At 46.5% G+C, this 25,357-nt stretch overlaps 1 protein-coding gene across 1 annotated transcript in view; it reads left to right on the plus strand.

Moving 5' to 3' along the window:
- The window catches only part of LOC126336393 (uncharacterized), a 262,692-nt gene that overhangs the window by 5,715 nt on the left and 231,620 nt on the right, over nt 1-25,357 (plus strand). The window contains exon 2 of the mRNA XM_050000069.1: nt 16,539-16,681. Coding sequence (XP_049856026.1) covers nt 16,539-16,681 — 143 coding nt within the window. The remainder of the gene's footprint in view (nt 1-16,538; nt 16,682-25,357) is intronic.

Here is a 25,357-nt window from a genome sequence, read left to right on the forward strand (position 1 = left end):
CCGTGCCGCCTCTGATTACACTACCTAATAAAAGTTTTCTGGACACGTATTGGTTGACATTACGATGAAGTGACAAGTCACGGGAGACCTCCTAATATCGTGTCGGACACTCTTTTACAAGGCGTGGTGAAGCAACTCGTCGTGGCATGGGGTCAAAAGATCGCTCGAAGCCCCCTGCTCAAATATCAATCAATCAACGATCGGTTCAGTTGGACCGGAGGACCAAGTCTATTCCATGTAATCACAGCCCATATCTTTTGTAGAGCCACTACCAACTTGCACTGTGTCTTGTTGACAACTTGGGTCCGTTGCTTCGTAGGATCTGCGCCACACTGGAACCCTACCATCAGCTCTTACCCGCTGAAATCGGGACCAAGCCACGGTTTTCCAATAGTCTAGAGTCCAACTGATATGGTCACGAAGCCATTGCGCTGCAGGCGATGTCGTGCTATTAGCACTGCTGCCATAGCCACTCAGCGTCAAATTCCGCTGCACGGATACGTTTGTCGAATGTCCCACATTGATTTCTGCGGTTATTTCACGCAGTGTTGCGTTCTTGCTAGCACTGACAACTTTATGCTGGCGCTGTTGCTCTCGGTCGTTAAGCGAAGGCCATCGCAATTGCTTTGTCCGTGGTGAGAGGTAACGCCTGAAATGTGGTGTTCTCAGCACATTCTTGACACTGTGGATCTGTGAATACTGAATTCCCTAACGAGCTCCGAAACGTAATGTCAGATGCATCTAGCTCCATCTACTATTCCGCGTTCAACGTCTGTTAATTCCCGTCGTATGGCCATAATCAAGTCGGAAACCTTTTCGCATGAACGATCTGAGCACGAATGACTGCTCCACCAATGCATTGCCCTTTTTCTACCTTGCGTACGGGATACCACCCCATGTGCATATCGTTGTCTCATGACTTTTGTCACCCCAGTGTAATACGAGTATGGGGTGTATCAATCATTCGCTTTTATAAAGGCTTTAATTTTACTGAGGGTAATTTCAATGAAGTTTCTGAATGTTTTCGGAATGGCAGCACATTCGTAACTAATGAGGAGGTATTAAATAGAATTGGGGAGAAGAATAGTTTGTGGCACGCCTTGACTAGAAGAAGTTTGGTAGGACATGTTCTGAGGCATCAAGGGATCACCAATTTAGTACTGGAGGGCAGCGTGGAGGGTAAAAATCGTAAAGGGAGACCAAGAGATGAATACAGTAAGCAGATTCAGAAGGATGTAGGCTGCAGTAGGTACCGGGAGATGAAGAAGCTTGCACAGGATAGAGTAGCATGGAGAGCTGCATCAAACCTGTCTCAGGACTGAAGACCACAAAAACAACAACAGCACATTCGTGCTCAGGAGCCGAAACCAGAGAAGGTAATGATGTTGGAGATGAAGTCGATATTCTGACTCACCTCAAAGATGTTGGATTGGGTTCAGGACGGGTGCTGGGCAGGCCAATCCATTTCAGGGATGTTATTGGCCAGAGCCGTTGCCCCACAAATGCTCCTTTACAGTAGGCTGCTCTATCATGCTGATACAAACGATCATCGTCTCCCAACTGTTCCTTTACTGTACGCGACAGATAATCTACATCTTCATCTACATGGTTACTCTGCAATTCACACTTAAGTGCCTGGCAGAGAGTTCATCGAACTATTTTCATACTACTTCTCTACCATTCCACTATGGAATGCCGCGTGGGAAAAAGGAACAGCTAAATCTCTCCGTTCGAGCTCTGATTTCTCTTATTTTATTATGATGATCATTTCTCCCTACGTAGGTGGGTGTCAAAAAAATATTTTCGCATTCGGAAGAGAAAGTTGGTGATAGAAATTTCGTAAATAGATCTCGCTGCAAAGAAGACCGCCTTTGCTTCAGTGACTGCCACCCAACTCCCGTATCATATCGGTGACACTGTCACCCCTATTGCATGATAACACGAAACGAGCTGCCCTTCTTTGCACTTTTTCGATGTCCTCCGTCAGTCCCACCTGGCAAGGATCCCACATCGGGCAGCAATATTTCGGCAGTTGACGGACAAGTTAATGTAGGCTGTCTCTTTAGTGGGTTTGTCGCATCTTCTTAGTGTTCTGCCAACAAAGAGCAGTCTTTGTTTCGCCTTCCCCACATTATTATCTATGTGGCCTTTCCAATTTAAGTTGCTCGTCGTTGTAATTCCGAAGTATTTAGTCGAATTGACAGCCCTTAGATTTGTGCGATATATCGTATACCCAAAATTTATCGGATGTCTTTTAGTACTGATGTGGATGACCTCGCACTTTTCTTTGTTTAATGCCAATTGCCACTTTTCGCACCATACAGAAATTCTCTCTAGATCATTTTGCAATTGGAATTGATCGTCTGATGATTTTACTAGACGGTAAATTACAGTGTCATCTGCAAACAATCTAAATGGACTGCTCAGATTATCACCTAGATAATTTATGTAAATCAGGAACAGCAGAGGGCCTATGACACAACCTTGTGGAACGCCAGATATCACTTCTTTTCTACTCGGTGATTTACCGTCTATCACTATGAAATGTGACCTCTATGAGAGGAAATCATGAATCCAGTCACACAACTGAGACTTTACTCCATATGCACGCAATTTGATTAAAAGTCGCTTGTGAGGAACGGTATCAGAAGCCTTCTGGAAATCTAGGCATATGGAATCGATCTGAGATCCCTTGTCGACAGCATTCATTACTTCATGGGAAGAACGATCAATAAGTCATTTTCTTCAAGGTGATTTATAATATTCGAGTGCAGTATGTGCTCCAAAATCGCCGGACAGAGTGGCCGAGCGGTTCTAGGCGCTTCAGTCTGGAACCGCGCGACCGCTACGGTCGCACGTTCGAATCCTGCCTCGGGCATGGATGTGTGTGATGTCCTTAGGTTAGTTAGGTTTAGTAGTTCTAAGTTCTAGGGGACTGATGATCTCATATGTTAAGACCTATAGTGCTCAGAGCCATATGAACCATTTTTTTTTCTTTTTTGCTCCAAAATCCTATAAATTCAGGTCAGTGATATGGGTCTGTAATTCAATGGGTTACTCCTATTTCCTTTCTTGAATATTGGTGTGATCTGTGCTGCTTTCCAATCTTTAGTAAAATACCTTTCGCCAAGTGAGCGGTTGTATATGATTGCTAATGGCTCAAATGGCTCTGAGCACTATGGGACTCAACTGCTGTGGTCATTAGTCCCCTAGAACTTAGAACTACTTAAACCTAACTAACCTAAGGACATCACACACATCCATGCCCGAGGCAGGATGCGAACCTGCGACCGTAGCAGTCCCACGGTTCCGGATTGTGCGCCTAGAACCGCGAGACCACCGCTGCCGGCTATGATTGCTAAGAAAGGCGCTATTGTGTCTGCATACTCTGAAAGAAACCTGATTGGTATACCATCTGGACCGGAAGACTTGCCTTTATTAAGTGATTTGAGTTGTTTCGCAACACCTAAGATATCCAATTTTATGTCGCTCATGCTAACAGGTGTTCCGGTTTCGAATTCTGGAATATTTACTTCGTCTTCTTTCGTGAAGGAATTACGGAAAACTGTATTTAGTAACTCCGCTTTAGTGGCACCATCATCGGCAACTTTTCCATCGCTATCGCGCAGTGGCGGTATTGACTGCGCAATATGGGCACCACACCCTAGCCAGGCGAATCAGCCCCATGTCGTAACATCAACTCCTCGGTGCTACACTGATGGCGCTACACGTAATGGCAGGTAACGTTTTCCAGGCATTCACCAAACTGAAACATTTCATCTGATTGCCAGAGGGTACAGCGTGTTACGTGACTCCAAATCAAACGTTTCCAGTCATCAAATGTATTGGGTGCAGCCTCTCGCTTCACACCATCTCAAGCGTCGCTTAGCACTGACTACACAAATGAGTGGCTTTTCGCGATCTGGGAGCTGGTCGATCGCTCCATTCTTCTTAACTCCCTGCGCTCAGCCACTATGCTAGCTGCAGTCCGACACTCCCTGTCCATCAGCACATGAGATCCGCTTGCCCTTGGGTTCGCGTTTGCACTTCGCAATCACATAACAGTATGCGACTTGGGCAGCTTTATAAGGATTGAAATGTCCCTGACGGATGTATTGTTGATGTGACATACACTCCTGGAAATGGAAAAAAGAACACATTGACACCGGTGTGTCAGACCCACCATACTTGCTCCGGGCACTGCGAGAGGGCTGTACAAGCAATGATCACACGCACGGCACAGCGGACACACCAGGAACCGCGGTGTTGGCCGTCGAATGGCGCTAGCTGCGCAGCATTTGTGCACCGCCGCCGTCAGTGTCAGCCAGTTCGCCGTCGCATACGGAGCTCCATCGCAGTCTTTAACACTGGTAGCATGCCGCGGCAGCGTGGACGTGAACCGTATGTGCAGTTGACGGACTTTGAGCGAGGGCGTATACTGGGCATGCGGGAGGCCGGGTGGACGTACCGCCGAATTGCTCAACACGTGGGGCGTGAGGCCTCCACAGTACATCGATGTTGTCGCCAGTGGTCAGCGGAAGGTGCACGTGCCCGTTGACCTGGAACCGGACTGCAGCGAGGCACGGATGCACGCCAAGACCGTAGGATCCTACGCAGTGCCGTAGGGGACCGCACCGCCACTTCCCAGCAAATTAGGGACACTGTTGCTCCTGGGGTATCGGCGAGGACCATTCGCAACCATTAATAAAGTTTCCCCTTCCTGGGACAATGAATTCACGGTGTTCTTATTTCAATTTCCAGGAGTGTAGAATGAGCAGTCCACATTCGAAGTCGCTGGCCTCTGCTGACTAACCGATTCTGCTATTACTAAGAGTGGAAATGACATGTGTCTACGGCCTCCCATCGGTAGACCGTTCGCCTGGTGCAAGTCTTTTGAGTGGACGCCACTTCGGCGACTTGCATGTCGATGGGGATGAAATGATGATGATAAGGACAACACAACACCCAGTCCCTGAGGGAATCGAACCCGGTGCGGTAGGTATGACATTCCGTCGTGCTGAGCACTCAGCTGCCAGGGCCAGACAGTGATATTACTGCCTTCTGCTTACAACACAATATGCTCCGCCATTTTTTCATACTGGCGGATCCCCCTCTCGTGATGTCTTGTGTTGAGTGCCGCGTTACATAACGGTGTCCCGATACTTTTGAATGGATACTGTATCCCAATGAACAGTTCTTTTTCTTTGTTTTGGTGGTCAGGCTGTTACCGGCACGTTAGAATATGCACTGCAGACGTGGGCGAGGCGTGTCTCGCAGTGACCAGAACTAGAAGACGGTGCGGCGGAAGGCGCTCAGCAGCCAAGAGTCATCTCTCCCCCCTCGGCAGGAGGTCTCCCCTTTTTCATCTGGACGACAAGTGTCTTCCTTTCCGACTCGATCGCATGTGTTTTGTAGGAAGGTCCACAAAGTAAGTTCCGTTTTTATTCTATCCGCGGCAGCGCTACACTCGCAATTCCGAGCGTGCGTGGCAGTTACTCCGACTCAAGGAGAAGACATGTACGCCATTTTCAGATCGCTGCTGCCGACGTGTGCATGTAGTACTTCTTCGTAATATCAGCCGTAGTTGAAAATGCTGCCTAGCGTGGAATCAGATCTGTCAATCGTTTTCTAAATGCAAAGAAAGTTAAACCAAAGGAAATTCATCGGCAAATCTGCGAGGTTTACGGACAAAATGCTGTGAGTGATTCAATGGTTAGAAGATGGGTCAGACTGTTCAATGAAAGACGTGATCAAGTGCACGATGAAGAGCGAAGTGGACGGCCGTCTGTGGTTACTGATGAAGGGGTTCACACAATTCAAGAGAAGATTAAGCACAACCGTAAGTTTACATCGAAGAAAGCGAGTGTTTTCTTTCTCGGGTAGTTGTTGTTGTTGTCTTCGGTCCTGAGACTGGTTTGATGCAGCTCTCCATGCTACTCTATCCTGTGCAAGCTTCTTCATCTCCCAGTACTTACTGCAACCTACATCCTTCTGAATCTGCTTACTGTATTCATCTCTTGGTCTCCCTCTATGATTTTTACCTTCCACGCTGCCCTCCAATGCTAAATTTGTGATCCCTTGATGCCTCCGAACATGCCCTGCCAACCAGTCCCTTCTTCTTGTCAAGTTGAGCCACAAACTCCTCTTCTCCCCAATTCTATTCAATACCTCCTCATTAGTTACGTGATCATCCCATCTAATCTACAGCATTCTTCTGCAGCACCACATTACAAAAGCTTCTATTCTCTTCTTGTCCAAACTATTTATCGTCCATGTTTCACTTCCATACATGGCTACACTCCATACAAATACTTTCAGAAACGACTTCCTCACACTTAAATCTATACTCGATGTTAACAAATTTCTCTTCTTCAGAAATGCTTTCCTTGCCATTGCTAGTCTACATTTTATATCCTCTCTACTTCGACCATCATCACTTATTTTGATCCCTAAGTAGCAAAACTCCTTTAGTACTTTAAGTGTCTCATTTCCTAATTTAATTCCCTCAGCATCACCCGACTTAATTCGACTACATTCCAATATTCTCCTTTTGCTTTTGTTGATGTTCATCTTATATCCTCCTTTCAAGACACTGTCCATTCCGTTCAACTGCTCTTCCAAGTCCTTTGCTGTCTCTGACAGAATTACAATGTCATCGGCGAACCTCAACATTTTTATTTCTTCTCCATGGACTTTAATACCTACTCCGAATTTTTCTTTCGTTTCCTTTACTGCTTGCTCAATATACAGATTGAACAACATCGGGGACAGGCTACAACCCTGTCTCACTCTCTTCCCAACCACTGCTTCCCTTTCATGCCCCTCGACTCTTATAACTGCCACCTGGTCTGCGTACAAATTGTAAATAGCCTTTCGCTCCCTGTATTTTACGCCTGCCACCTTTAGAATTTGAAGGAGAGTATTCCAGTCAAGATTGTCAAAAGCTTCCTCTAAATCTACAAATGCTAGAAATGTAGGTTTGCCTTTCTTTAATCTATTTTCTAAGATAAGTCGTAAGGTCAGTATTGCCTCACGTGTTCCAACATTTCTGCGGAATCCAAACTGATCTTCGCCGAGGTCGGCTTCTATCAGTTTTTCCATTCGTCTGTAAAGAATTCGCGCTAATATTTTGCAGCTGTGACTCGGGTAGTTACAGGGGATGAAACTTGGGTATCGCACTACACCCCTGACCAAAAACGGCAATCAGTGGATGGAGGCACACTTCATCCCCAACGAAGGTTAAGCCTGAGCAAATCCTGAAGCCTCGAAAAGTCATGTGCACCGTTTCTTGGGACATAAAATGCAATTTGCTGATTGATTTCTTACTACGAGGTCAAACAAACAATGCCCCATGTTTTGCCTGGAAACCATTAAGAAATTGCGCCGCACGGCGGTATATTCGGTTACGGCTGGCATTGTAAAGAAGCACTACAAAGAACACCTCGGCAGCTGCGATCTGAAAATGGCGTACACGTCTTCCCCTTGAGTCAGAGTAACTGCCGCGCATGCTCGGAACTGCGATCGTAGCGCCGCCGCGGATAGAAATAGAAACAGAACTTACTTTGTGGACGACCTTCGTATTTTTACTTTCCACCCTACTGGTGAACTTATATCGTTCTTCCAGGTAATCAATATTATTGTTCTTCATCCTAGTGAAACGTTCTGTGCCGCCTATAATCCGTACGGCTGGATGACCACACGGAGACCTTCTTGTGGCATAATTCCTTCACTGGGACGAGGAGGAGATCAATATTTCACGTCCCGTTGACAATGAGGTCATTAGAGAGGACCGAGCCAGGTGACGCAGTGGTTAGCACACTGGACTCGCATTCGGGAGGACGACAGTTCAAACCCGCGTCCGGCCACCCTGCTTTAGGTTTTCAGTGAAGTCCTTAAATCGCTCCAGGCAAATGCCGGAATGGTTCCTTTGAAAGGGCACGTATGACTTCCTTCCCCGTGCTTCCCTAATGCGATGGGACTGATAACCTCTCTGTTTGGTCCCCTTCCCCATATCAATCAACGAACCATCAGAGACGAAACACAAGTTTGGACTAGTGGAGGATGGAGAGGAAATCGGCGGTGGCCTTTAAAGAAACCTTTCAGAACACGTCTGCACGCGAAAGCGATAATATACATGATACGAAGCGCTATCGATAAACAATACGTAGTTGCGATGAAAAAATAGCAAGTGTTTTAATATTGTACTTCAGCTCTGACTCCTCTCGCGCTACTTAGAGTGATGAGATAATCTGTTTCTGTGCGAATGCATTTTGTTATTGCTCGGCAACTACAGACATTTTGTTACATACTGAACATAGGCAGACTGAAAGAGAAGCATCGACGTACTCATTTATATCAGTATACTGCCAAGCAACAATTATTATTTATATGTAAGAGTGTATTCATAATTTATGTGCATACGTGAGTTCTTGAATAATATATTTCATTAATCTCTACGTCTTTTTTTCATTTTAGTAGTTTGAACAATGAAGTAACCGGCTGCTGCATGAGAGAGGTTTGTGTGTATGGGACGGAAAATTATAAAGTCCTAGTATAAAAGAACCATAAGTCAGTTCTCACGGCAATTTTAATGCGCCAGACAATGTGTGAGGAAATAATATTGTTTAATTTAATAGTTTGAAATATTAATTATCTGATCTGTATTCTCATCCTAACACGCAGAAGTAGTATTATCATTTATATTATTTATAAACCATCCCAGAATCTGCTTTAGGCGATTTAGGGAAACTACGGGAAACCTAAATCAGGATGCCCGGTTTGAACCGTCGTCCTCTCGAATACGAGTCCAGTGTCGTAACCACTGTGCTACCTAGCTCGGCACCTTCGCTTCGTGTCTCCCTTGTGTCCACTCCTACAAATTACGATGATAGAAGTATCACCTTAAAATGACGCACCTCCGAAATCACTTAATCGTGTGATATGAATGACAGTCGTTCCATAGTAGGAAAGGTAGAAAACGGATTGTCTTTATGGCGAGTCAGTATCTGTTGATCAGTTACTCGATCTCTATCTAATCTTCAGCATTCTTGTGTAGCAACTCGTTTCAACAGATTCTAGTCTCTTCTCCTCTGAACTGCTTATCGTCGAAGCTTCACGTCCGTACAGGGTCAGAGAAAAACTTTCAGAAAAGGCTTCCTAACGCATAAATTTATATTACATGTTACCAGATCTCTCTTCATCAGTAAATCCTTTGTTGCTGTCGCTATTCTGAATTTTATATCCTCTCTGCTTCGGCCATCGTCAGTTACATTACTGCACAAGTAGTAAAACTCATCGACTACTTCTGGCGCCTCATTTCCTTATCTGATAGCTCCATCATTGCGTGACTTAATTGTACTGAATTCCATTATCTTTGTTTTACTCTGATTGATGTTCATCTTATAACCTTTTTCCAAGACGCTGTTCACTCCGTTCAACTGCTCTTCCAAATCCCTTAGCACCCCTGACAGAACTGCAATGTCATCAGAACGCCTCAAATGTTCTATTTATCTAATTACTTTCCCACATTTATACTTGTTTTCCTTCACAATTTGCTCAGTCTATAGAGTGAATATCATTCGTGGTAGGCTACAAGCTCCTTCTCAACCACTCCTTTTTCATCTCTTGACTCTTACAACTGCATATTGGTTTCACTAAAAGTTGTAAATAAACTTTCGCACTTCGTATTTTATGCTTGCGACATTCAATATTTCAAAGACTCCATTCCAGTTAACAACGTCAAAATACTTCTCTAAATCTGCAAAAGTTATAGACGTAAGTTTGCCTTCCTTTGCCCTATCCGATGACGGAACAAAAAAGCAACTACAATCGCTTAGTACTGTAAAGGCTTCAGCAGCAGATGAGATACCTGTAAGAATCTAGAAAGATTATGTGAAAAAACGTGCTCCTCTTTTAGCAGCTGTTCAGCAAAGCTCGCTGGAGCAACAAAGGGTACCTAGTGATTGGGTCGTAGGACAGATGCACATAATTATATACCTATACCACTGACGTCAATCTGCTGTAGAATTATGGAAAATGTTTTATACTCAACAATTGTTAAGTTTTTGGGAAAGGAAAAACTCCTCTATAAAAATCAACATGGATTCCGCAAACAGGAATCTTGTGAGACTCAGCTCTCCCTCCTTGAGATCGATAGCTTTGTAGACAACGGCGCTCAGTTTGATGTCGGGTTCCTTGACATCAGGAAGGCATTTGACATCGGCGCACTGTCATCTAGTGGTTATAGAAGCACGAGCTTCCCGAGTATGGGACCAGATTTGTGACTGAATTCAGAACTTTCTTGCACATAGAACTTACCAAATCGTTCTCAATGGAACAAAATCGACAGATGTAAAGCCAATCTTTGTAGTACTCCAAGGAAGTTGGATAGGACTGTTGGGTTGGGTTATTTGGAGGAAGGAGACCAAACAGCGAGGTCATCGGTCTCATCGGAATGGAGAAGGACGGAGAAGGAAGTCGGCCGTGCCGTTTCGAAGGAACCATCCCGGCATATGCCTGGAGCGATTTAGGGAAATCATGGAAAACCTAAATCAGGATGGCCGGACGCGGGATTGAACCGTCTTCCTCCCGAATGCGAGTCCATTGTGCTAGCCACTGCGCCACCTCGCTCGGCGATAGGACTGTTACTGTAGAAAGCAGCAACGTCGGAAGTCAGCATCGGTTTGCAAAATGACCTGCAGAGGATTGATGAATGGTGCAGGGTTTAGGAGTTGACCCTGAACGTGAATAAATGCAACACCATTGCGCAAACACAGGAAAAGAAGTTAACTAAAGTGCAACTACGCTATTGAAGACAAAATGCTGGAAACAGTATATACCATAAAATATCTAGCATTCATTATGCAGAGATACCTCATGTGGAATGACCACATAAAACAAATAGTAGGAAATCACACGCCAGACAGATTCATAGGGAAAAGCTTAAGGAAATGTAACTCATCCACGGAAGAAGTGGCTTACAAGGCCCTTGTTCGACCGAATGTTGAGCATTTTTCATTAATCTGGTATCCTCACGAGGTAGGACCGATAGAATAGATCGAAAAAATCCGACGAAGAGCGGTGCGTTTCGTCACGGATTCGTTTATCAGGCACGAAAGCGTCACAGAGCTCCTCAGCAAACTCTAGAGGCAGACGCTACCACAGAGGCGTTGTGCACCACGGAGAGGTTTACTATTGAAGTTTCGAGAGGGTACTTTTGGGGAAGAGTCGTACAATATATTACTTTCTCTCACATAGCGGAATGACCACGACGAAGAAATTCGGTAAATTCGAGCTAACACAGAGGCTTACCCACGCGCCATTCGCGAATAGAAAAGGGAAGGGGTGCAGTTAGTAGTGCCAGAAGTGCCCTCTGCGACACACCGTCAGGAGGCATGCGGAGTATTGATGTAGATGCAAGTAGACTTTCCTATAAATAATGCAACTATTTTTTTTTAAAGCAGGTTGGCTGGATTCAGAATTCCAGTACACCGCATTATTCCCCATTCGTTTGGCTGAAAAATCCTACTTTTCAACACAATATCCACTGAATTTGGCGGTCTTATGCCAACTTACTGGAAAGGCATGTGTATCTCTCTGGTACCGCTCTACCAACGTCTTGCTGCACCGGAACCCCCCCCCCCCCTCCCCTAATCATCCACGTAGTGCTTCCCGCGGAATGGGCCATACAGTTAGAAGTCGGAAGATCTGAAAAACCAGGTTGTAGGATGGATGAGGGAGTACAAGCCAATGAAGTTTTCTGAGATCCACTCGGGCGCGTAGACCTGTATGAGGCCTTCCGTTATCAAGGAGAAGTTCGCAGGTTTTTTGTGGCAACGAAACCGCTAAAGTCGTTTCTCCAGTTTCCTGCGGGTAGCACAATACACTTGATAATTGCACCATGAGGGAGAACGTCAAACAGTATAATCCCTATAGAGTGTCAGAAGAGCTTCGCCATGACTTTACTGTCTGAGGGTCCGGCTTTGAACTTATTCCTTGACGGAGAGGTGGTGTGGCGCCTCGAAGTGATGCCTTATTGCCTGTGGAAATGCTGGACAGCAAATTGTCACGATTAGCCTCGTAACGTGCAAGCAATTCCGCACAGATGGTCCTTCGATGCTCTTTATGGTCTTGTGTTAGGCGGCGAGGCACCCAGAAGCACGTACACCATTCAGTACCCCATTTGGAGGACGGCTGTGTCAGCACTACCAACGGAGACGTCCGTTTGTCCAGCGATGTTTTTCATTGTGATCTGTCGGTCACTTCCAATGAGAGTGTTCGCACGCCCCAACATTGCAGAGTCACAGCTGTGTGCGGTCGGCCGGCAAGCGGCAGATTGGACAGGTTTGCGCGAAGTTGCTGCGATTATGACAGACGCCTCGCCCAACGACTCACCGTGCTTTTGTTCACTGCTAGGTCTCCGCAGACATTCTGCAAGCACCTATGAATATCTGCGATGCTCTGGTTTTCCGCCAAAAGAAACTCAGTGACAGCTCTCTGCCTGGAACGCACCTCTGTTACAGATGCCATTATCAAGGCTACGTATACCGCCGCCATCTATCACACCTTCATGAAAATGCAGGTGCTGAAGCGGTTTAATTCCACGATGCCCCACAGCAAATTCTGCATTTTTTCAACTGAAATCGGCTGAAAAACAAAATGTGTTACATTACTTATCGAACGCCCCTCGCAAATACCTTCTGTGATAAATTGTAGGGTTACAGTATTGCCTTGCATGATCCTACATTTCTCCTTGACTCAAACTGGTATTCCCCGAGACCGGTTTCTACCAATATTTACTTCATTCTTCCGTAAATAATTCGTGTCATTACTTTGCAGCCATCACTTGGTCAACTGCTGGTTCGGTAATCTACATCTACATCTACGTACATACTCCGCAATCTGCCATACGGTACGTGGGGGAGGGTATCTCTACCACAACCAGCATCTTCATATATACACTCCTGGAAATTGAAATAAGAACACCGTGAATTCATTGTCCCAGGAAGGGGAAACTTTATTTACACATTCCTGGGGTCAGATACATCACATGATCACACTGACAGAACCACAGGCACATAGACACAGGCAACAGAGCATGCACAATGTCGGCACTAGTACAGTGTATATCCACCTTTCGCAGCAATGCAGGCTGCTATTCTCCCATGGAGACGATCGTAGAGATGCTGGATGTAGTCCTGTGGAACGGCTTGCCATGCCATTTCCACCTGGCGCCTCATTTGGACCAGCGTTCGTGCTGGACGTGCAGACCGCGTGAGACGACGCTTCATCCAGTCCCAAACATGCTCAATGGGGGACAGATCCGGAGATCTTGCTGGCCAGGGTAGTTGACTTACACCTTCTAGAGCACGTTGGGTGGCACGGGATACATGCGAACGTGCATTGTTCTGTTGGAACAGCAAGTTCCCTTGCCGGTCTAGGAATGGTAGAACGATGGGTTGGATGACGGTTTGGATGTACCGTGCACTATTCAGTGTCCCCTCGACGATCACCAGAGGTGTACGGCCAGTGTAGGAAATCGCTCCCCACACCATGATGCCGGGTGTTGACCCTGTGTGCCTCGGTCGTATGCAGTCCTGATTGTGGCGCTCACCTGCACGGCGCCAAACACGCATACGACCGTCATTGGCACCAAGGCAGAAGCGACTCTTATCGCTGAAGACGAGACGACACGTCTCCATTCGTCCCTCCATTCACGCCTGTCGCGACACCACTGGAGGCGGGCTGCACGATGTTGGGGCGTGAGCGGAAGACGGCCTAACGGTGTGCGGGACCGTAGCCCAGCTTCATGGAGACGGTTGCGAATGGTCCTCGCCGATACCCCAGGTGCAACAGTGTCCCTAATTTGCTGGGAAGTGGCGGTGCGGTCCCCTACGGCACTGCGTAGGATCCTACGGTCTTGGCGTGCATCCGTGCGTCGCTGCGGTCCGGTCCCAGGTCGACGGGCACATGCACCTTCCGCCGACCACTGGCGACAACATCGATGTACTGTGGAGACCTCACGCGCCACGTGTTGAGCAATTCGGCGGTACGTCCACCCTGCCTCCAGCATGCCCACTATACGCCCTCGCTCAAAGTCCGTCAACTGCACATACTGTTCACGTCCACGCTGCCGCGGCATGCTACCAGTGTTAAAGACTGCGATGGAGATCCGTATGCCACGGAAAACTGGCTGACACTGACGGCGGCGGTGCACAAATGCTGCGCAGCTAGCGCCATTCGACGGCCAACACCGCGGTTCCTGGTGTGTCCGCTGTGCCGTGCGTGTGATCATTGCTTGTACAGCCCTCTCGCAGTGTCCGGAGCAAGTATGCTGGGTCTGACACACCGGTGTCAATGTGCTCTTTTTTCCATTTCCAGGAGTGTATGTTCACAATTGTCAGACCCTGCCCTTTCTTAGTACTGGAACTTAACACTGAAGTGACAGAAGTCATGGTATAGCTCCTAAATTCGTGTCGGACTACCTTTCACCCGGCGTTGTGCAGCAATTCGACATGGTATGGATGCAACAAGTCGGTGGAGGTCCCCTGCAGAAATACGGAGCCATGCTGCGTCCTTAGTCGTCCATAATTTCGAAATTGCCGATGAAGGAGTTTGTGCACTAACTGATCTCTCGATTATGTCCCATAAATGTTCGATGGGACTCATGTCGGGAGATCTGGATGGCGAAACATTCACTCGAATTGTCCAGACTTTTTCAAACCAATCGCGAAGCAGCTGTGGCCTGCTGATATTTCGCAGTATCACCCATAAAATTCCACGGTTGTGTGTTCTTCAAGTAGCAGACCATAACCATTTCTAGTCAATGACCAGTTCAGCTGGACCAGAGGACCCAGTCTATTCCTTGTAAACACAGGCGACACCATTATGGAACCACCACCAGCATGCACAGTACCTTGTTGACAACTTGGATTCATGGCTTCTCTGCGCCACTTTCGAACCCTACTATCAGCTCTTACCAATTGAAATCGGGACTCACGTGACCAGGCCACTGTTTTCCAATCGTCTTAAGGTCCAACCGATACGGTCATCAGCCCAGGAGAGGCGCTGGAGGCGGTGTCGTGCTGTTAGCAAAGACACTTGTGTCCATGATCTGCTAACGTAGCCTATTAACGCCACTTTTCCGTGCGCTGTACTAATGCCTCAGCTAAAGTGGGAGGAGAAAGTACAAACTGGCTCGGACTAGGAAAAGGAGTAAGACAAGGCCGTTGCCTATCACCTACCCTTTTCAACCTCTGCTTGGAAAATATGATTGACCAGTGCTCATTAGATGACAATGGGGTAGAAACTGGAGGAAGAAGAGTAGGGTGTTTGAGATTTGCTAATGACAAGGTCCTTCTAGCCACAGGGGAAAAAGAATTACAGGGTTTAGTGGAAACAATTGAAGCTAACGGAAAAAATTATGGAATGAAAATTAACACAAAGGAAACAAATGTATTGGTATTGGAACGAAATAAAGAAGTAAAAATTATGCTGAATGGAGAAATCTTAGAACAAGTGAAAAATTTTAAGTATCTTGTAAGCAGGATAGACACCGATTGGAAGTGCAACCACAAAAATTAAAACAAGGATAATAATGGCAAAAGAGGCATTTCATGAGAAAAGGAAAATTTCCTGTAGCAGTCTGGACAGAAAACTGGGGAAAAGACTCATAAAGCGCTTTGTGTGGAGTGTTCTTCTGTATGGCGCTGGAGCATGGACTATGAGGAAAAAGAGAAAGTCTGGAGGCTTTTGAGATGTAGACATGGCGAGGATGTAAAGAATAAGCTGGATGGACAGAGTAAAAAATGAAGAGGTACTGAGAAGAGTGTGAGAGAAAAGACAGTTATTAGATGTAATAAAAAGAAAAAAAAAGAAATTGGATTGGGAATATATTAAGATTGAATGACGGACTGATAAAAACAGCTTTAGAAGGTTATGTAGAAGGGAAAAGGAAGCGGGGAAGGAAGAGACTTCAGATACTTGATGACGTGATAGACGGTACAACATACAGCAGCCTTAAGGAGGAGGCAAAGGTCCTGGTAATATAGCAGAAGGCGGATGATGATGATGATGTCCTAATGGATACGGTCGCTCTACGTTCCACATTGATTTCTGCAGTTATTTCACGCAGTGTTGCCCGTCTGCTAGCACTGACATCTCTACGCAAACGGCGCTGCTCTCGGTCGTGAAGTGAAGGTCATCGGCCACTGGTCCTTGGTGAGAGGTAATGCATGAAATTCGGTATTCACAGCAAACTCTTGACACTATGGATCTCAGAATACTGATTTCGCTAACAATTTCCGAAACGTAATGTCCCAAGCGTCTAGCTCCCACTACTCCGCTTTCAGGCTTTTCACTTGAATCACCAGAATACGAATGGCAACTCCACCAATGCACTGCCCTTTCATACCTTCTGTGCGCGCTTATCTCTACCCCATGTCTTTTGTCGCACCAGTGTACTACGGTACACTGTTGAACTCTGAGTGAGATGATTTTAAAATGAAGTCTGTTGATGGGTGCGCGCCCTGGTGTTGCAGAGGACGCAGGACGCGGCTGGGGCTGCCGACGGTGGCTCTGCTGGCGCTGGCGGTGGTCGCGGGGGCGGTGGGGGCGGCTGCGCTGCCCACCTCCCTGCTCGAGGACGCCTCGGCGGCGGCGGCTCACCAGCAGACCGACAAAGGTGCGCCCCCGCGATGCTTGCGCTACGCTCGCATGGGCTTCCAAATACGATCCTCCGTACACCGATTTCCCTCTTCCCCGTTTACAAAGCTGTCCTACAAAATTGCAGCACCGAGAAAAACATCAAATAGTGGATTTTTTCTTATTGTGCGTGAGACGCCCTGCTAACCCGCAGCACAGGACAGATAGTGTAAATTGTGGAACGAGGCCAAAATAAGGGGCTGTCAGTTACACTCGAACTTAGAACTTAATTATTTGATCAAACATTACAAGAGCCCCCCCCCCCCAAAAAAAAAATTATAATACACAGCTTTAATCTTTGGGACTTCATTACCAGCTGAAAGCCACTTTAATTTAAAAACGGCTGAAGGCCAATAACTTAAAACGCAAGCATAATCAGAAATTTAAAAGGCAAGCCTTATCTTAAAACAGTTCTTTAGTTAGGCTGAAATAAACAAGTTAAATTCAGATCGGCTGTTGGCCTATCACTTAAAACTCCATGTCATTAATTTTTTTAAATACGAAAGGTCTTGTGTGAAACAGTTCTTTAATTTAGGCTGAAGGCCTTAAGAGCACAACAACTCTAATTTAAAACAAAAATTGGCTAGAAGCCATACAAGTACAAATAACAAGAACAAATTAAAGACAAAAATTGGGCAGTACACCCAAGGCCGCTCAGATGTTCCAGGGTCGGCGTGGAATTCAAACACTAACGCTCGCTTAGGGGAGACAGGCAGTCTGTCCGACCATGTTCAATCCGCTGAGAACCCAACCGACAGACAGTCAACAGACCAATGATCAAGATTAGTTCCGCTTCACACTTGCACCAAAACTCAAAAGATGCTAACAGCGGAGACTGGAACAACAACCAGAACGGATCACAGACAACCGCTAAGTAGAGGAAAATCCAAATGCAAGTCGTCTAGTCAGACGACCGACCAAACGGCCAAGCAAGGTCGTTGCCACTCAAACGTGTGTGTCGGCAATCGTCGGGCGAGTGGTGGCTAACCTGTCCTTCCTCGCTACTCCACGTCAACCGACCAATTCAGAGCCACTACGCCGACAACCTTCAAATAACTTGTCAGTCAAACTACATAAACTACACACAGTTTCACCGAACACTTGCACTTAGAACTAGACAATGCTAACGGCAGTGACTGAGCAAAACAAGGACGAATCACGAGTTGGCACACACAGCCAACACATAAGCGATCGCCGGCCGAATATACATCGTCCGACAAGACGACCGACCGACGATCAACCAAAGTCGTCCGCACTCAAATCATGTCTGTCGGCAATCATTGGCGCCTCGCTCGCGCTGCATGCCCCACTGGTGCTACAACGCGACTGCACCAACCGACCAACTGCTACACATCAACACGGAGGCAGCCCTAAAATAACTGGGCAGAGAACATAACAGGCTACACGCAATTTCAAAACACTTGGACGAAGAACGCGACGAATGATAAAAGCAGTGACTGTGCAATCAGCAGGACGAACCACGAGACACATAACGCCAACCCATAAGCGATCGGCGAGCAAATACACGTCGTCCGGTAAGACGATCAACCGGCGATCAACCGTCCCTATTGAAACCACGTGTGCCGGCAACGGTCGGGAAGTCATGGCTATCACTGCCGCTCCAACCCGACCGACTCCTGCCGCGTTCCAACTATCTGACTGCCAGGTCCGAACAGGACTGCTAGCGCCTTCCAACTCTTTGTTCGACACACGACGACCAGGAAATACACTCCTGGAAATTGAAATACGAACACTGTGAATTCATTGTCCCAGGAAGGGGAAACTTTATTTACACATTCCTGGGGTCAGATACATCACATGATCACACTGACAGAACCACAGGCACATAGACACAGGCAACAGAGCATGCACAATGTCGGCACTAGTACAGTGTATATCCACCTTTCGCAGCAATGCAGGCTGCTATTCTCCCATGGAGACCATCGTAGAGATGCTGGATGTAGTCCTGTGGAACGGCTTGCCATGCCATTTCCACCTGACGCCTCAATTGGACCAGCGATCGTGCTGGACGTGCAGACCGCGTGAGACGACGCTTCATCCAGTCCCAAACATGCTCAATGGGGGACAGATCCGGAGATCTTGCTGGCCAGGGTAGTTGACTTACACCTTCTAGAGCACGTTGGGTGGCACGGGATACATGCGGACGTGCATTGTCCTGTTGGAACAGCAAGTTCCCTTGCCGGTCTAGGAATGGTAGAACGATGGGTTCGATGACGGTTTGGATGTACCGTGCACTATTCAGTGTCCCCTCGACGATCACCAGAGGTGTACGGCCAGTGTAGAAGATCGCTCCCCACACCATGATGCCGGGTGTTGGCCCTGTGTGCCTCGGTCGTATGCAGTCCTGATTGTGGCGCTCACCTGCACGGCGCCAAACACGCATACGACCATCATTGGCACCAAGGCAGAAGCAACTCTCATCGCTGAAGACGACACGTCTCCATTCGTCCCTCCATTCACGCCTGTCGCGACACCACTGGAGGCGGGCTGCACGATGTTGGGGCGTGAGCGGAAGACGGCCTAACGGTGTGCGGGACCGTAGCCCAGCTTCATGGAGACGGTTGCGAATGGTCCTCGCCGATACCCCAGGTGCAACAGTGTCCCTAATTTGCTGGGAAGTGGCGGTGCGGTCCCCTACGGCACTGCGTAGGATCCTACGGTCTTGGCGTGCATCCGTGCCTCGCTGCGGTCCGGTCCCAGGTCGACGGGCACGTGCACCTTCCGCCGACCACTGGCGACAACATCGATGTACTGTGGAGACCTCATGCCCCACGTGTTGAGCAATTCGGCGGTACGTCCACCCTGCCTCCAGCATGCCCACTATACGCCCTCGCTCAAAGTCCGTCAACTGCACATACGGTTCACGTCCACGCTGTCGCGGCATGCTACCAGTGTTAAAGACTGCGATGGAGCTCCGTATGCCACGGCAAACTGGCTGACACTGACGGCGGCGGTGCACAAATGCTGCGCAGCTAGCGCCATTCGACGGCCAACACCGCGGTTCCTGGTGTGTCCGCTGTGCCGTACGTGTGATCATTGCTTGTACAGCCCTCTCGCAGTGTCCGGAGCAAGTATGGTGGGTCTGACACATCGGTGTCAATGTGTTCTTTTTTCCATTTCCAGAAGTGTAATAGCAGTCCAGCAAAGATAATACGGCAGGGCCTATATCGATAAGCACTGCTGCTGCCGCTCACGGGCAGGCAAGGCAGCAACTAAGTGACACCAGTAATTGAAAATTATCATAACGGGGCGGCAATACGGTAAAGACAGGGGGTTAAATAAGAGAAGGCAATAACACTAGACACGCAAGGCTCAGTGCGTATACGATACTGCGATTTTCAAAGTAATGGGTGGTTATATTTAAACTGCAGCTACTCACAGAGTAGCTGTAATTACCGTAAGGCAAAACTTGGCAAATATTCCAATGCGTTAATGTGGAACCGATTTAGCGCTGGGAAAAAATTTGTTTCAATTTTGACCATCAGGTACAAATCTGGCAGTGTGAATAGCAGACAGCCGCATAGAAACGTTTCCATATGTCACAAATTAGGAACGGGACATGAGCAGGAAAGGTCAAACAAATGAGAAATCCATAATGTTGATTTCATTATTAGCTGCCGCTTACACAGTTTGTTCAATTCACCAGAGAAGTCGACGAGCTGCTGTACAGCGCCAGCGTTGCACCTGCTGATCAAAATTCTAACTAATTTTTCCCAGCATAACGCAATTCTACATTAACACATTAGCACATCTAGCACGTTTCGCTGCCATGCGATACCGTCAGGCCACACTGGATCTCCGAGAGTAACTGTACTTTGATTATAACCAATCGGTACCTACGGGGTTCAAGAACAGAGCTGCGCGAAAACTAGAAGACATGCAACAAATAATACATATCAGTGGATAGAGCATATCGCCAAGCTTTTATCCAACATTACACTTGCTCAATATGGGCGTCATTTGTAACGTGGTAAACATTAGTGCGTGGTTAGAATTCATTGAAGTTGCCGAACACAAATTGCTCAGTAAGGTGCGTCAGCAGCCCGCCTTCGAAATCACTTTGTCGGGCTGCCTGTCCCCGAGTCGTAACGAATCAGGACGTGTATCGGGTACTAAAACACTGTTGTAGGTTATGTATCGGACACCACAGTACTGTTATGCCATGCACCAGATACTACAGTACCGTTTTGCACCCTCAAATGTCGGCAAATAAAACGCATTGATGAAGAAATACGCATCAGGCTATTATCTATGATGCTTACACACTGTCCGGTCACAGTCAAAAGCCTGAATGCGCGCCTTTTGCAGTGTGGACTGCTGCGACGCATGCAGAGAGAGAGAGAGCCCATGAGGTTCTGGAAGGTACCGATTTGGATGAGGAACCATGCCGACGGCAGTACAGTGGCAAGCTGCACTGTGTTTCTCGGTTGAGCATCCATGGCATCAAGAGTACGATCGAGGTGGTCCCAGAGATTCTCGACAGGGTTTTAATCCCGGGAGTCTGGTGGCCAGTGAAGTACCGTACACTCATACTGGTGCTCTACGAACCACGCAAGTGCACTGCGGGCTGTGTGACACGTTGCATTGTCCTGCTGGTAGATACCATCGTCTCGAGCAAAAAAATCGTATGTAGGGGTGGACACGGTCCCCAAGGATAGATGCGTACTCGTGTTGATCCATTGTTCCTTCCGTAATGACGAGATCGTCCAGGGAGTGCCATGAAACATTCCCCAGACTATAAACTTCCCTCCTTCTCCACCGGACTTGATCCTTCTGACTATTGTTGCTTTCAGACGTTTCACGCCCTACACGCCAACGGCCGTTTGTCTGATGCAGCATAAAACGTGGTTCACCTGAAACGGCCACCTGTCGCCACTCAGTGGACGCCCAGTTGCGATAATGGCGCGCCAGTTCCAGCCTTCGTCGCCGATGAACAGCAATTAGCATAGATGCATGAACCAGGGGTCTGCTGCGGTGGCCCGTAAGCAACAACAACGTTCGCTGAACGGTCCTTGAGGAGACACAGTTGGTATATCGGGTAGTGAGTTGCTCTGCAGTAGTATCTCTGGTCTCCCGTACACATCTCCACAGACGTCGTTCACCTCCCGCACCTTTGGCCCGTGATGCTCAATAGTTGACTGGCGCCAGTTTTGGATAGCGCCATTTTGCCAAGGACGGTATACTCTAACTACAGTGGCACACCAACAGTTTACAGACTTATCTGTTTCGTTAATGCTTCTGCCCTTGGCCCGAAAGCCAGTAATCATGGCCTTTTGGACGACAGCACTGTATTTTGCCTGACCCCAACATGCTTCAAATGGCTCTGAGCACTATGGGACTCAACTGCTGTGGTCATTAGTCCCCTAGAACTTAGAACTACTTAAACCTAACTAACCTAAGGACATCACACACATCCATGCCCGAGGCAGGATTCGAACCTGCGACCGTAGCAGTCGCACGGTTCCGGACTGCGCGCCTAGAACCGCGAGACCACCGCGGCCGGCCCCAACACGCTTCATATGCACTGCGTTGCCAGTGCTGCCACCTCGCCGTCTATAAGTCGTTATTGCACTTTATGGTGAACACAGGCGTTGGTCGCATTAGTGTGACTGGACCGGGCATAATTTTATAACGTTAGCGTTTCATTCTCGCTTATTAATAAAGGAGAGAAAGGTTTCTGATACACAGTTAGTGGTTCTAAAGATAATATTTTGAGAAGTAATTCAATTCTAAGAAATCAATATTTGCTTTGGGCCTTAGTCTCATGTCAATGCGGTGCATTCAATCTTTACTGAAATGTCCTCCTGACGAATATCATCTTGACGAAATCCGAACAGCTGATTTACATGCGAAATCTGTATAAAACAACCGACGCTCTGAAAATCGATCTCTGGACAGGCTAGCCAAACTAATCCCGGCCTGTAAACCGAATAGCAAACATCACTTTCTGAATTTCGGTTGTCATCTTCCGATCGTTGCTGCATGTGAAAGAGGCGAGGGATGGCGAGTGTGACGTTCTGACGGGTGAGCGTGAATCCCATTGAAAGTACGAGAGAGATTGCTATGTGTGCTAAATTCCTACGAAACAGCAGGAAATTGTCAGGAGTTACGGCTGTTCGCAAACGTAATTCCGTTACGGTTTACCAAAAGTTTCAAATAGCTCGTGGAGTTATTGACAATTATCTATAATGAAGGGTTCCATACGTTTCGATGAAGTGGGTAGAGACAAGTGACCTTACGTTTTAATTATAAAGAATGGCTTGCGGTCCTCATGCAAACTAAGTTGAGGGAAGCTTGTGAGGGAACTGAACCAGCAGTAATGACTTTTACTATCGGACATTATACATATTAAACCGCGATCAAAATAGATGCACTCACACAAACACACACACACACACACTTTTCAGCTTTGTATGGGTTAATTGATAATGTCCCGGGAATTGTTCTAATTCCCTAGCTCCGACCATTGTATTCGGAATATTTCTCTTGGTTATAAGATTCTTGGCTGAACTGGAAATCCCCTCTCTAATATTTCCTACTGCCCACCTTCCAGCTTGCTGGGATCTGGCTAAGTCGAACGAAATTCTACAACAGCCTGCCCTTCTCTCATGGACAAAGAATAAAATATGAGAAAAGACGTTGTTCTATGAGCACTGCAAATTTGGGTTGCTCCTAACCCCCGATTGTTGGTTCTGCTGAAGATATAGATTGTGAAATTAGTGATAAAACACATTACCATTAAAATCCATAAGTCTGTTAACTTATTAGGCATCCCATATTAATCGGTACATTATGTCAACGACTATGAATCTGATACGAGGAACGGTAGAGGAGACATGCTTGTGGAATTTGCTTCGGAGAATCGAATGTACACTCTAAATCCGTTTCTCAAGAATAACACAGTCGTTAAATTGACATGAAGAAATCCAAACAGAATTAAAAATGAGACGGGCTGTGCGCTGCCGCTGACCGCGGTGGTCTAGCGATTCTAGGCGCTCAGTCCGGAACCGTGCGACTGCTACGGTCGCAGGTTCGAATCCTGCCTCGGGCATGGATGTGTGTGATACCATTAGGTTAGTTAGGTTTTAGTAGTTCTAAGTTCTAGGGGACTGATGACCACAGATGTTAAGTCCCATAGTACTCAGAGCCATTTGAACCATTTGTACGCTGCCAAATAACAAAGTACACATGATGTGTATGTCTTATTTAGTTCTTGATCCCTAGTGACCATAGGCTAGCAAGATGCAAAATAGAACAGGACAGCAAGTTAGACCTAAGTTAACTCTTTAAGCAAAAATTCAGTTTCATGAATTAAATAAAAAGAAAGAGGTGTAAACGAAGTATAATGGGGATTCAAACGAACAAACATATTTAAAGCTCTAGATAATGAAGAAGACGAGCACTTAAATATGAGGATTAATGCTTCAACAAATATTATAAAGAGCTGGACATATTGCAGGAGCGAAGTGGAACAAACAAAACGAAACATATCTGATGAACAACAGGAAACAAAAATTGTAAGTGATAACAGAAGTTTGATAGAATTAACTAAACTCAAGAAAATTTGCGAGAATATATCGGAAAGTATAATGCTTAGATTGTATGGAAGGCAATGAAGAATAATACAAGTATGAAGCAAATGAAGCAGGCACTTGTGCTGGGTAGATATCATGTCGCACCAGCAAGGATGTCAGATGACGAACGGGAAGCCCTTACTAGAAGGTATTTCAAGAATTCTTCAAAAATCTATGTAGAGCACCGAAGGAAACGAACAGTCAGATAAACGGAGTGTGAGTATGAGTGCAATCCGCAGATGTCACTAGAAAAATTAGGGGAAGTAAGTCTGTGCATGACAAAATTATACCTGAGGAAATGATAATACTAGAAATAACGACGGCAGGAGACGGCGATGAAATAAAAAGTTGTAGTTATTCACACAATTTTTGGGAAAGGAGCTATCCTAGATAGTTGAAACAATGCTTCAGTTATTGTAATCCACAAGAAAGCGAGCAGCTAAAACGTGCAGAAAAAAATCTACTGTCAATATTATACAATATTTTTAAGAAAATCTTCAGCGATCGTCTGGAATAAATTTTAGCCTCTAATCACGGAAAACAACAAGCTGGGCTTGGAAGTGAGTGTAGCACAATATTACTACAGGTGGTCAACGAAGCGGTCGACTATGAGAAAGTGTTTAAATCTGACACATTAAAATCTGTACTGACCGCACTTGAAAAGTCAGGAATAGAATCTGCCTATGTCATCCAGTTGAAGAGTATATACAGCAAGATTACATCTTCCATTTCATTACGCCAAGTGAATGGTAAGGTCAGAATTGAGAAAGGGGTTAGGCAATGTGACTCCATTTCACGAAAATTATTTTCTGCAGCCTGGTGAAAGACGTTAACAAAATATACTAAAACAGGGATGAAGAAGGAATACGCATAAACGAATCTCATCTGAACCACGTTTGAATTGGCGATGTTTTGTTTGCTTTGGATGCAGATCTTCAACAAAGGATAGAAGAGCTGGACAGCGTAAGTGCGGTAGTACTACACAAATACGAAAGTAATGTACAGTCAGTACGTCGACAGAAAAACAGTTAAAGATTAATGATGAAGTTATAGAAACAGTT

Source organism: Schistocerca gregaria, chromosome 2 (genome assembly GCF_023897955.1).
Source record: "Schistocerca gregaria isolate iqSchGreg1 chromosome 2, iqSchGreg1.2, whole genome shotgun sequence".
NCBI lineage: Eukaryota > Metazoa > Arthropoda > Insecta > Orthoptera > Acrididae > Schistocerca > Schistocerca gregaria.